Source organism: Dendrobates tinctorius, unplaced genomic scaffold (assembly GCF_039654945.1).
Source record: "Dendrobates tinctorius isolate UK_male_01 unplaced genomic scaffold, ASM3965494v1 ptg000097l, whole genome shotgun sequence".
NCBI lineage: Eukaryota > Metazoa > Chordata > Amphibia > Anura > Dendrobatidae > Dendrobates > Dendrobates tinctorius.
The window spans coordinates 25,582,924-25,597,015 of record NW_027361765.1 but is presented as its reverse complement, the minus strand read 5'-3'; the positions used below and the strand labels follow the sequence as shown (position 1 = coordinate 25,597,015).

At 41.7% G+C, this 14,092-nt stretch overlaps 2 protein-coding genes across 6 annotated transcripts in view; one reads left to right on the top strand and one right to left on the bottom strand.

The window, feature by feature from the left end:
- The window catches only part of ALDH1A2 (aldehyde dehydrogenase 1 family member A2), a 113,604-nt gene extending 100,756 nt beyond the window's left edge, over positions 1 to 12,848 (bottom strand). Inside the window, exons 1-2 of one of the 5 annotated variants that reach the window (XM_073586974.1) lie at positions 7,730 to 7,838; positions 6,294 to 6,609 (exon numbers count right to left, since the gene is read on the bottom strand). In XM_073586974.1, the coding sequence (XP_073443075.1) occupies positions 6,294 to 6,410 (117 nt within the window). In that variant the 5' untranslated portion in view covers positions 6,411 to 6,609; positions 7,730 to 7,838. Of the gene's footprint in view, positions 1 to 6,293; positions 7,634 to 7,729; positions 7,839 to 12,829 lie in introns of those variants that run through there. The other 4 variants (XR_012234392.1, XM_073586976.1, XM_073586975.1 and 1 more) reach the window with 4 other exon arrangements.
- Positions 12,849 to 12,971: 123 nt separating this feature from the next.
- Positions 12,972 to 14,092, top strand: part of AQP9 (aquaporin 9) — a 314,039-nt gene continuing 312,918 nt past the window's right edge. Inside the window, exon 1 of the mRNA XM_073586977.1 lies at positions 12,972 to 13,157. The gene's annotated coding sequence lies outside the window, so the exon portion shown is untranslated. The remainder of the gene's footprint in view (positions 13,158 to 14,092) is intronic.

Sequence of the window (14,092 nt, the reverse complement as noted above, 5' to 3'; positions counted from 1 at the left end):
TAATCATATCAAATATGTTACTCCAGATTCTTTGCATGAACCAAGCAGATATGGTTCTCAAAAGAACAAATTTGAAGACATTTGGTGCAATTTGTAGTCACCATAACACAAGAAAGGGGGAGGTCAATGCTGTTTGTTTTCTTAGCCACAGGGTGCAAACATTTGAATAACATGTATAACATACAAATGTTTTAGCATGCTTGGCTTGGAATTTGATTGATTGTTTAATTAAAGTTTTTACACAACTTTCGTGGAAGAATGAAGCATAAGGAAAGGTTGCTGCTTGGCTGCGATTTGCAAACCCAGCGGTAGGACAAATTTTTGTACAGTGGATTTCTGAATAGATTATGGATTTGCTTTATACAATCCCAAAAATAGATTGTAATTTTGAGACTACCTGACTGGCTTACTATACTGCTTTACTAATATACTACATAGAAGAAGTTTACCTATGCCAGTTATGTGGTGGTAAATGAGATGAAGCATTTCTTAGACAAAAAAGGAACAACGTTCAAATCACTGCTAACCACATTTATTAGACCTCATACATATTGCATATCCAGGAAAAATCTTATGTTTAAGGGAGCAGAAGAAGAAAAGTTGGGCATGTAGAATTCAGGGCTGTGGAGTCGTTGTCCATTTTGGATGAATCGGTATAAAATGGACCGACTCCTAAAATATGTAATACATTGGTTACAGTAGTACAATGCCGGATGTGCTGTAAATGTCTTCATAAGAATTTGAGAAAGTTATGAAATGTCCTATAAATGTCTGTTCTGTTCCTGATCTAAGGATCTGGGCTTTTAGCCGAGATGAATCTGTGCTGCACTTTATGTACATGCTCAGTGATCAGTGTTGGGGTGTAGGGAATTAAGGAAATTGAGGAGTCGGAGGTTTGTCTTACCAATGGGTAGAATTCTAAAAGCTCCGATCCGAGTGCCGTTGGCAGTGCTGGGTATTGACGTGCGAGACTCGTCTGAGTCTCTCGCATGCGAGTATGAGCCCCAAGGCTGTGTGCCGATGATGAGTTTTTGGTGCTGTGTACTCTCCCTGCTACACAGAAACAAAAAAAAAAAAAAAAAAACAGCATCTTACAGTTCCAGCAAAATGGATGGGGTTTTTAGAAGTCTGCCCACTGCGCGTTATTTTTTTTCTCAATGTAAACGGACCTGCAGTTCATGCTTCAAATATGCAAAAAAATATTTCCAGTATGACAAGTTTTATGTATGGTTTTTCCTCAGAGGATTGCAGTAGCTGCAGAAAGTCAGCAGGTAAAAAAAATAAAAAATAAAAAAAGACTGCATTTTTTTATTGTGGTTATGCTGAAAAAACACATTAAAAAAAACGCATGTAATCCGCACTTGATCATATCAGTAAAGTTTTTTCAAAGGCAAGTAACAGGAAGTATCAAAATACGTGCAGAAAGTAATACAAACAAAAAAATCAATTAAAAGTTCATTAAGAGAACCTGGCTCAAGATCTTCACTACTGATATTCTCTTAAAGGCTCTTTCAGACACTCGTGATAATTGGTCCAATCGATCGCAATGCAAGGACCGGACGTGCGTCTCCTGAGTGCGACAGCTTCATATATTTCTAGGAGGCAGTCATGCTCAGATCGGGATGTGTGGCCATTCAATGCATCGTGACTCGAAATAAGAACGATGATCATGGATGTCTGAAAAAGCGTTAACTGAGATGTTGCCAGCATGGCTGGGTTTACATTAGAATTAGGAATTCCTATATTCTGCACTGTATGCAATACAGGAAAACAGAATTATTGTCAGGAAAGGATGAGTGCACAAGACTGACACCAACAGTACCAGAAACACCCTAACTTAAAATGGGGTTAGATTTCTGTAATGGAGGTTTTTTAATTTGGTAAAAAATAAGATGAAGCATTCCTCTCCACTTGTTCCGGTAAGCATAATGGAATCTGCGACAGATCCTGCCAACACAGATGTGAACCTAGCCTAAAGCATCAAACGTCACTATCATACCCTACTAAAATGTAGCTGTACACAATTTTGGGCCATAGTCTAGTGAGAACTCCAGGTTCTTTTTGTTGGCTCGTGTTTTATGACAGAGCTCTACAGTATGTGCAGAAGACTTCGACAACTTGCTTGTCATGCAAACCATTGTCAAGTCATATAGCAATAAAAATAGAGGGGGGGGTGGACAATATCTCGCTAATGCTTAATCATACACAATATTGTTTTATAGGTTTGTTGTTCTTAGTAGAAGTATCTAAATTAAGCACAGATTAATTTACATTAAACTAAGCTGCAAAAATAACCAGCTTAATTGAAAACATTCCTAGGCTCTGGAGTCCCACCAAGTTTACATGAGCTGACAAATGGATGAGAATTTTTTTTTTTTTTTAGTCTAAGCTAGACAATAATTTTCAGCACTTTACTGACAGTTCTATTCTATATAACCATCTTAAAAGGCACGCCTATAGGGCAAGTTTCTGTACGGCAGATTTGCTACGGAAAGTTCCGGAATGGATCCATTCATTGGAATAAGGTTTGCAAAGATCTACTCACTTGGTGCGGTAATTTTTTTCCAAGTTTACTGTATGGGACAGTTTTCAGCTATCGAAACTTCTGCAACAAAAAGCTGTCATATGTGAATTTAAAACTACACAGTGGCATTCAGAATAATTTCAGCATTTTTTTTAATCTGTTGCGAGATTACAAGACCAAAAAAAAAAAAAAAGATAATTGAAGGATTTAGCCAGCGTAAGTTATAATTAATCCTTGATATAACTGTAGGATGCAAGAAATTACAGATAGAACCCCCATATAAGATCCAAGCTGGTCCTCCTGCTGTTTATGTGACAGAATTATGTTCAGTGTTGCAAATACAAAAATGCATAATTACTGAAGCGTTAAAACCACCATTATTAATCAGGGACATTTTTCACCCAGATGGTAGAAATGCCTATCAGCATGTAGGGGGCATGAAATGGTCGTATTAATTACAGCTACCCCTTGCAGCCTCAAATTCTTTTTTAAAGTGCACCAATAAATATCCATTTGTGAAGGTTAATTTAATTCAATCCTGGGCAGTTATGTGCTATACGTGTCTCCAATTCTAGTCATTATTCAAAGTGTAAATTCACACACAAAAAAAAGCAGCCTGCAAAAGTTTGATATCACTATTCAGAGTTCATAGCTTCTGCTGTCCCCAAAGGCTATTCTATCTTGTGGCAAGCAGGTTGGACAGTAAAAAGGAAATTTTTTTTTTGCTTGGAGCAAACGGCATTTAGACCAACTCCTCGCAATTTCAAATTATATCAAACAACATTAGAAAATTAGCATGAAAAGAGTCATAAGTCAGGTGACACGGTGGCTCAGTGGTTAGCACTGCAGCGCTGGGGTCCTGGGTTCAGATGCCACCAAGGACTTTGTATGTCCTCCTCGTGTTTGCGTGGGTTTCCTCCGGGTTCTCCGATTTCCTCCCACACTCCAAAGACATACTGATAGGGAATTTAGATTGTGAGCCCCAGCGGGGACAATACCGATAATGTCTGTAAAGCGCTGTGGAATTAATGGCACTATATAAATGAGAAAAATAAATAAAAATAGGTGCTACATTTTTTCATATAGGAAATGATAGGTGAAGGGGGGTGAAGAATTTAAATAAAATCTGCATACCCATTGGGCTCCAAATTACATCTTGACAATGCTCAGTCAGTGCACTACAAGCCTTTCAGAAGAAGCACTGTCAAATGGAGTCATTTTTAGACCGTTTGATGACCGCTAAAAGTTACATCTTGGCCTTCTATAATAGTCAGAATTGTAAGCACATTACACGTCCCATTTTGTACTGAGGTTGTTGGAGAAGAATAAGAAAGAAAAAAAAAAAAAAAAAAGGGAAGAGGACTATACTAACTGCCACTTCCCATTTTGGATAAAATAAATTGTGTCGCTAATAACCCTATGAGTTTGGGTAATTTCACATGTTAAACATGCTGACAAATACCAAATCAAAAGTAGGAATGGACGTAACATGGGTTATAGATAACACTTGCACCTCTTGTATAATTTGGACTCCTAATTTTGGCTTATAAATAATACATTGTAAAAAATAAACTTATTGCAATATCTCATGAAAAAGACCCGTGTTGTTTTCTGTCAGGTCAGATTTTTTTTTTTTTTTTTTTTTCCAGTTCCATGCTACATAATACATAAACCCTGGACAATACAGTAAGATCTGGTCATTTGAGCTTACAATCTATTTTTACTCCCATTTTTGTAGCAGTGTAAAGCACATCATAATATAATGGTGCTTTACAATAATCAGAACACTATTAAGATGCATTCGTGTATTGTTGGTCATCTTTTTCTGTACATTTATTCATTGTAAAAACTCTGGAAGCACATTAGGCAATGAGCGGAGTAAACAAGGCATGCCACCTTACAGGACAAGCATTTAATACAATTTAGATCTGTAATAATCACCTTAGGGTATTTAGAATATAGTGGATTTTATATAAAAAAGCAAAATATTGATGTTATGAAGAAAAAAAACTAAGTGTTTTTACAAAGATTAGCAATGTCGTAGGAGAGGTCGTGGTGGCGTCATATTTTGTCAGTGTCTTTTTCCTAGAGTTCATTTTTTGCACTACTAATACACTGAATAATGTAATTGGTGGCGGCTTTCTGCATAGCATAGAGAAATGGATGAGGTTCCAGAACTTGAAGGTTATTTTGATGAAAACCTAGCTATAAGTTAGTGTTATATTCTATTGTCTGCACAGGTCAAAAAAATATGATCCAACATATACTTTATAGTCCAGACAATCAGATTTTAAATAGGCCTCTGTCATTTTGTTCTGTAGTGGATTGACAATTGGGGTCAGGAGGGAAAAGATCAGATCTTTGGGGCAGAAACATGCATTATTGTTTGTACATGCCCCATCTCCTTTATCATCTCCCATCCTGCGGTTAAACTTGAAGGATATGTGTCTTTTTTCAACCAAGTATAACAGTAAAAAAATCTACCAATATAGAATAAATAAAGCAGATGTTCTTCCATACTGTAGGTTCCTTAGCACAAGTTTGCCATTGATATAAAATGTCTACATTATTTTCTAATGAATCCCTAATGGTTACATGTGATGCAATTACAATATTTGACCGTCAGTTGTTGTGAAACTACAAGATCTAGTATGCAGAAAATGTAAGAAGTCACTCTGGTACTTGTGGCTCTCCAGATTTCAATACCATAAATGATTGAGAATATATGAATTCCTACAGCATGCTGGGATTTGTAGTTTCACAACAGACGTTAAAAACATAAATCTGTAAATGAAGACGAAAATTCATAGCGATTTTTTTTTTTTTAATCACTGAAGCTACATCATACTTACAGAAGATTCCTTCCAGCATGAGTGACATGTTCATATAATGCAGTAAAGTGGATCTGTAATATTACATAATAGCATTTCCCCAATACCTAACTCCAAAAACAATTTGCTGCCTACTACTATTGCAGTATCCACATTTTGAAAAAAAAAAAAAAAAAAAGACACCACTACAGATAAAAATTGGTGCAAATAAATGGCCATACAAATGCACATTTTCTTCAGGATTTGGGAGTGTTTGTTTTTTTAATCTGCTGACTTAGCACAACAAAAAGAAAGCTAGTGTTGGAAACTTGACATATAGAAATGAATATATAAATGCATGTCCCTCTTTGCCTATCCAAAACTATGTGTTTGCGCAAGTGTGTAAAATATATATTTTCTCAAGAGATTATGCAATCAAATACCTAGAGCAAAACCCACTGCAGCAAAACCCTATTATTACACAGGTTGCTTGCTACACAAACTGATAAAACTATAGACAAAATGTAAGCAGTGCATGACAACAGAAAAAGTGTGTGCCTTAAAATATAGATTTAGTGGCAGAAAGTTAGACAGCTTTCTGAAAGGCAGAGAATACCTCCAGTCTACACATAACTGAAAAGCAGGGATCTCTGGAGGGACACAATATACATTGCATAACATGGGAAAAGTTGTTACTAGACATCTTGAAGCTCCAGTATAATTACGAATAACAGAAATGCCACAAAGGAAATAAATGCTGCTGAACCAGAGGCTCAAGTTCCAGGTTACTTTCTAGGATTGCCCAGTAAAGTTGTGGTGACCCAGCTGCAGAGAAGAATGCAGTCAGCGAGGAGGGATGGCTGGTTCAGAGCCTATCTATACTAATCGCAGCTGTGCTTGTGTGGGATGGAGGAGATCCAGACACTTCTCCCAAGTGACCCAGCAGAAGGGTTTCTTACCTTTGTGTGCTTGACCTCCAGGTTTGTGGTGGGTGAAGGCAGAAGATGTAAAGAGGCCATCAGAGCTGCAGGGTCTGTCTTCACTTCTCCAGGCATCTCTATTTTACTGGAAGTCATAGCTGGATACTGGTAAATGAGGATTTTGGTTAACCCCCCTTCTCCTCTCTGGATCTTTTCAACTGACCTAATATTTGTTTGTGGTGGAGGAAAGATGAGTGTTCTGGATATTTTGCTCCTTTCCTCTGTATATAGGCAGGTGTCAAGCTGGGTCCTTTCTTATTGGACATAGGGGAAGGAGCAGGGGGGCTTGTTCATCCTATGATGATATAATTACAAACGTCTATTTACATAAGCCACTCAACACAAGCCTATTGAGTCACATCAGCAGTCAATGGGACTTCCCTTCTGTTAACACATTGAATGCTACAGTGTGATCTGGGCTTCCCAAACACCTCTACACTCACTGGTGTCCAGGCATTGACTTCCACTTACTCCATCAAGCAGTGGATGTTTGGAGAATCCTTACAGGGGGATTACCTTGCAGTAATTAAAAAATAATTAGCACCTCAGTGTTGTGTTCAATTCATCCATAAAAAACCCCAAAAGGGTTTAGACAATCAGCGCAAAGTGTCGCAGCCCATGAGCTCATTACCCAGACTAGCATCTCAGAATCTAATTAGATACAAACTGCTAAACAAGACCAAGGATTAAATGAGGCTCATTGACCAGCAGCCAGGACTGCAAGGCTCAGAGCTGGTCAGCCAGCTGTGATACAGTCCTGGGCAGGAGGGTTCCAGAGCACTGAAGATTGTGTACAAGGCTACTGCCTATTATGGGTGTCAATATGATTTCTAGGATCACTTTACTGCCACCCCAGCACATGCAGTCTCATACTATGTGAATTACATGTCAGAGAACTAAACTTGCCAGCATACAATTTCAACAAATCTATCTGCTGCTAACTGAACAAGGACATATTATTAAGGTCCAGAAAGATGCAGAGTTGGACACAATAAAAATAGAAGAAATAGCTAATAGCGGGGGGTCATCCTAATTAGCACTGCATGCGACTGATAAATGAATTCCAAAAGCAAATGTTTAAATATCTTTAGTTATACAAGAGACAGATCTAAATCCACCCCTATAAGGGTCTGTGCACACATTGCGGATCCGCAGCGGATTTGGCCCTGCGGATGCGCAGCAGATTCTGCTGCGGTGTACAGTACCATTTTAACCAATGGAAAATAAACGCTGTGCACATGCTGCGGAAAATTCCATGCAGATTTGCTGCGGTTTATTTTCTGCAGCATGTCAATTCTTTGTGCAGAAACCGCAGTGTTTTTACACCTGCTCCATTATAGAAAAGCACAGGGGAAATCTGCAGAAAATCCGTAGGAAATCTACACTAAATCCGCATGTAATTCAGGTCATTTTACCTGCAGACTTCGCAGAATCCCCAGCCAAATCCGCAATGTGTGCACATACCCTCTGAGTGGCGATTCAGCAGCAGGGCCAGTATGCGCAGACATGCCACTATTCTCAGGTAGAGCTGCCTCCAGCCAAGCTTCTTGACAGCTGGGAGGTTCTGATTTCAGGTGTATGAAGTGTTATGTAATTGAATCACTCTAAGGCCACGTTCACACATTGTGTGTCTGGTCTGTATTTTACCTCAGTATTTGTGAGCCAAAATCAGGAGTGGGTGATAAATCTAGAAGTGGTGACATGTTTCTATTATTCTTCTCCTCTGATTGTTCCTCTCCTGGTTTTGGCTTACACATACTGAGGTAAAATACTGACAGTGTGAACGTGGCCTCGGGGGCTGTGGTTCAGTGATGACAAGGCTTTTTTTTTTTAGTAAGTTTATGATGTTGCAGATTTTCTACATCTATTAAGCCACTTTCACACGTTCAGTATTTACCTCAGTATTTGTGAGCCAAAATCAGACATGGAACAGTCAGAGCAAAATTATAATAGAAACACATCACCACTTCTACATTTTTGCCCACTCCTGGTTTTGGCATACAAATACTGAACGCGTGCACGTGGCCTCAGAAAGATTAGGTTACTTGTGTTTTTTCATGTGCTTTTATAGTCTTTTTGACACTGTAATTTGTCACTTTTTGGTAATTCATGTTTTAAATAAAGCTGCTTTGTTTTTGATACTTCATGGTATTTGGCTTTGACAAAACTTTGCCATAGTCGTGTGCGGATTTCACGTGTTTTTTTGGTGTTTAAGCCGAGGAAATGCACTAAAACCGCATTTGCGTAGTGCGTTTATTACCTGTGGATTTTCCGCATCTATTACAAGTCTATGGAAAGATCTGCACATAGAAACACGCACGGCAGGTCAGTTTATGCTGAGTAAAATAAAAGCACAGTGGGCATGAAATCTCTATAAATGCCATCCATGCTGCGTTTTTGATGCAGCGATAATACACAGTGTCAAAAATTGTACATGGGCACACAGTCTGAGGCGTCAATCAGACGTCAGGGATTTTTTTATTTATGTAAGAAAAGCGTTTTATCAGTGTTTGGTCCATTTATCAGTTTTTACCATCAGTATTTAATCAGTGATTTTCACACATAAGGCCACATTCACAAGGTCAGTATTTGGTCAGTTTTTTACCTCAGTATCTGTAAGCCAAAACCAGGAGTGGAAGAGTCTGAGGAAAAGTATAAGGCTATGTGCACATGGTGCGTATTCTGTTTAGGAATTTTCCGCGCAGAATTCACTAAATCCGCAGGTCAAATGACCTGCATTTTTCCTGCGGATTTAGTGCATTTTTTGTGCAGTTTGAGGCTGTGTGCACACGATGTAGATTTGCAGCGGTTCCGCAGCGGATTTTACCGCGCAGAAACATTGCATATCCGCATTGTGATGTACAGTAGCCTTAAAATCAATGGGAAAAAAAAACGCTGTGCAGACGCTGCAGATTTTTCCGCGTGGTTTTCCCGTGGTACAAAATCCTCAGCATGTTACTTCTTTTGTGCGGTTTTTCATCTCCCCTGTCACCAAATCCGCAGGGGGAAATCCGCAATGGAAAACCGCACAAAAACCGCATGAAAAATGGAAGAAATCCGCAGGAAAAATGCAGGTCATTTGACCTGTGGATTTCTTCCATTCTGCGCGGAAAAATCCACAGGGCTAAAAACTCCGTCTGCACTCAGCCTTAGTGCGGTTTTCCACCTGCGGATTTGTAGAATGGAGCAGGTGGAAAACTGCAGCAAAACCGCACAAAAGAAGTCACATGCTGCAGTTTTCATTCCGCATGGAAAAAAACGCAGCATGTGCACAGCAGATTTTATTTTACATAGAAAAGAATGGCACTGTACATCACATGCAGTTCTGCTGCGAATCCGCAGGGCCAAATCCGCACCGTGTGCACAGAGCCTAATAGAAACCTGTCACCACTTCTGTATTTATCACCCATTCCTAGCTTTGACTTAAGGTACTGTCACACTTAGGCTGGTTTCACATTAGCGCTTTTTAAGCGCACGCACGGCCGGGGGTAGCTCCGCCCCCGAGCCGGCTCTGTGCCCGGCGTGCCCGCCCCTTGCTTGTAGCGCCGCCTCCTAGCGCACAGCGGCGCCTGCGATCGGCGCACCCTATCTTTAGCATAGGGTGCGCAGATCGTGCACAGGCCGTGCGCTAGTTGCGCTTTGACCTGCGCTGCGCACTTTTGACGGTGCGCCGTGCGCGCCAAAATCCGAAAAGTTTGATTTTGGCGCGCACGGCGCACTGTCAAAAGTGCGCAGCGCAGGTCAAAGCGCAACTAGCGCACGGCCTGCGCACCCTATGCTAAAGATAGGGTGCGCCGATCGCAGGCGCCGCTGTGCGCTAGGAGGCGGCGCTACAAGCAAGGGGCGGGCATGCCGGGCAGAGAGCCGGCTCGGGGGCGGAGCTACCCCCGGTCGTGCATGCGCTTAAAAAGCGCTAATGTGAAACCAGCCTTAGCGATGTACCAGCGATCCCGACCAGCGATATGACGCGGTCAGGATCGCTGGTACATCGCTAAGTGGTTGCTAGTGAGCTGCCACACAGGCAGATCTCACCAGCGATATCGCTGGGGACGGGGGTCGCTACTTACCTGTCACACCAGGCGATCCTGCATCCTCCCACCCGGCTCCACGCTCGTCTCTCCACAGGAAGCGCCGCAGGAAGCTGACGACGAGAAACAGTCCTGGACGTTCGCGGGGGAGCGGGTCGTAGGTAAGTATCAGACACAGCGATATCGCTATAACGTCACAAGTTATAGCGATATTGCTAGCGATATCTCTTAGTGTGACAGTACCTTTATAAATACTGATATAAAATACTGACCGTGTGAACACGGCCTGAAATAAGCAAATGGATTACAAAGCTTCCCCTATTCAATGCAGTGTTTAGTCAAGGACAGCCCACAGACTGCACACTGATGTTATCTATGTGCTGTCCGAAATTTTCACGGCTGCATAGACTTATATGGCCACATGCACACATTCAGTATTTCGTGAGTTTTTTACCCCAGTATTTAAGCCAAAACCAGGAGCGGAACGGTCAGAGGAAAAGCATAATCGAAACATATGCACCCCTTCTGCATTTAGCACCCATTCCTGGTTTTGGCTTTCAAATGCTGGGGTAAAAAACTCCCCAAATACTGAATGTACGCATGTGGCCTATGGCTGACAGTCTTGTGTGACAGGATTGAAAAAAAGCCAGACATGCCTCCGTGATTTCTTAGCAGACACCGGGTCCGCTAAACCCCACTGACATGTTAAAGCCCAATAGACTATAATTGGCATGAGTTTTATCTGGCAAAATTGTGAATAAAACACATGTGAAACACCGATGTCTGAATGAGGCATAAGGTTGTTTTCACACAAAGTAGTGTGCAGTATGGCAAACATGTAAGTGTTTTTATGCAAATTTATGAGGTTTAAAGATCCTTGTTTTTTTATTTTACAACAAAATATATTTTTTTTGTTCCATGTCAAACAAAGAATCCAGCACAGAGTAATAAAATCTATAGGTGTGGCTTCTTTATAAATGTGTTACACTTTTGCCTGTACATTAACCAAAAAATGAAATGTTTGCCATCTATGCGCTGGTGTAAAGTTATCCCATATATAATGCTAATATCTGCTATATATTATAGTATTAAGCGGTGTTCAAACCTGGGGCGTAACTACAATAGGTGCAGGGGTTACAATGGCACCTTGGCCCTGGAGCCTAGGGGCCCCAAAAGTCCCTTTTGCCTATATAAAAAGACCAATGTTGTTAAAGATTTGCAATTAAGGCTGGTTTCACATTAGAGTTGAAACAACGCTGCGCACTGCGTTGGTAAGCCCCGCCCTGATCCGGCTCCCTGCCCGCCCCATCTGGGATCACCGCCTACTATCGTATTTGCACGCATGCGATCGGCGCACCCTATCTTTAGCATAGGGTGCGCAGATCATGCGCTGCCAGTGTGAAAGTAGCGTGCTGCGCACTTTTGACGGTGCGCCGTGCACGCCGAAATGCAACATGCTGCATCGGATCGGGGCGGCCTTATTGTGGGCCCTGTTGGACCTTTTGCATTGGGTCCCATGAGTTCCAAGTTACGCCACTGGTTCACACCCAATAGTTATGCTGCTGTTGTTTATTGTTTAGACTGGCGTATAATACAGACGTGAGCTGTTTGAGTAAAAATTTGGACAGAACACTAGCCAAGTATCCATGTGAAAATAATATATAAAAAAAAAAAAAAAAAATCGCAGCATCCTGCACTATTCTCTTCCGAGACTCGGATGAGACTCACCCATTCAAGTCTATGGACATCAGATTTTTTTTTACTGGTACATTTAATTTATTTACCTAGGAAACTGTATTTGATTGTGTACACTTTTGAATGTAGATGAATGAAAACGGATGTTACACAGATGTAAATTGCAAACGCATGGATGATGCACAGGCGATATCATGATGAAGATCAAATTAAAATAGTCTGACTTTTCATACTCTCATTTGAACCCAGCCTTGAAGTCAATTTGTCACCAGGGTTATCTGAGAGCAGCATAGTGTAGAAAAAGAAAACCTGAATCCAACGATGTGTCACTTAGTTTATTGGGTGCAACAGTTGTGACGCAATCAGAGTTTTTAGATGTAGCAGAGCTCAAATGCTATCCCCACCTGCAACAGCCCTGGTACAGGGCCATTCCATTCACTGTTATCCACCCCCACACAGTGTCCACAGCCGATAGAATAACCGCAGACAACAGGTCTCGGGGATAACAGCTGCTTTACTTCAGCAGAATGGGGAGATATAACATGGAGTAATGGTAACAGTTCACATGGGGAATCCACGGCCAATACAGTTCAGGATTGGATTCTGACACAGAATTGAGATTCTGGAGCTTTAAGAACCTGTATTACCGTATTTTCCGGCGTATAAGATGACTTTTTAACCCCTGAAAATCTGCTTAAAAGTCGGGGGTCGTCTTATACACCGAGTGCATATGGGGGGAGTGGTCCCGATGAACAAGGGAGGGTGTAAGTGGTGTTATCATCCCCCTTTTACCTCATTGGTGGCAGCTCCTCTTTGTCCAGCATCAGGGCTCCTCCGGCATTTCCCCAAAGCCCACGCTCAGATTCAGATCTCGTCCTGAGAGATGAGAACTGAATCTGAGCATACATGGGCTCCGGCGGCCATTTTCAGGGAGGACACCGCATCACAGCAATGGAGCTGCCTTGGCCTCTGGGGATTGGGGAAATACCGGAGGAGCCCTGACGCTGGACAGAGAGCCTCCACAGCTGCCCCCAGCACAGTGCCCCCACACTGGACAAAGTGGAGCCGCTGTCGACCCCCAGCACAGAGACCCGCAGACAGCACCGCTGCCACCAATGAGGTAAAAGGGGGATAACTCCACGTACACCCTCCCTTTGTCATCGGGACCAGTCCCCCGCACCCGGCATATAAGGTGACATATGGCATTTAAGAAGACCACTGACTTTTAAGAAAATGTTCTATTTTAGCTGGAAAAGTTGGGGGGTTGTCTTATACGCCCGGTCGTCTTATACACCGGAAAATACGGTAGTTAGAAGCAGTACTTGCAGGTATTTATAGGAGAGTTCAAAGTCATTTGGTGGCAGAAAAGGGAATATATGGCGATATGTACAGACCTGAAATCCCGTATTCATTTTCTCAGCTGGTCACGGTACGTGCAGAAGTATACTTGAAGTATATAATGGATACTTTGCGGTGAGGCGGAGACCCTCGATTTTCTAAAAAAGCAGAGCAATAGGTTATTCTCTTTAGTGCGACCTAATGCTGGAGAAACACGCCTTAAACTGGACAGCAGGGATCCAGGGTTTAAAAAAAAAAAAATTAAAACTCTTCAGCCATTTTGGCTGTAGAAGTCAGGGGAAGATCCAAGGCATTAGGCCTGGCTGTGTAAGTCTTGAGATGAAGAGAAGGATGGACCTCCAGGCCTGGAGGGGGTGAGGAGACCCCTCATATGAGGTCTGTTCTGGGTCACATCTTGAACCAGACTCCCCAGGGAACCTTCCAGAACCCTGCCTTGTCTCCACAGAGACTGGAGGTAGCTCCTTCCATTGAACCTTGGTGACAGGGTCACCGACCAATAGGATAACTCTCAATTCTTGTGTCAGACTTCACATTGAGAGAATAATATAAATCATGAATATATGAGATTAGTGAGTAATAAATTCATTTAACCCATATAACAGTAAAGGGATAACTTGGGGTTGAGGTGTACAAAAGTTACAGTCCAGGGTTACTTAAAGGGACATACCCAGTCTGGACCTGGTCACTACACACCCA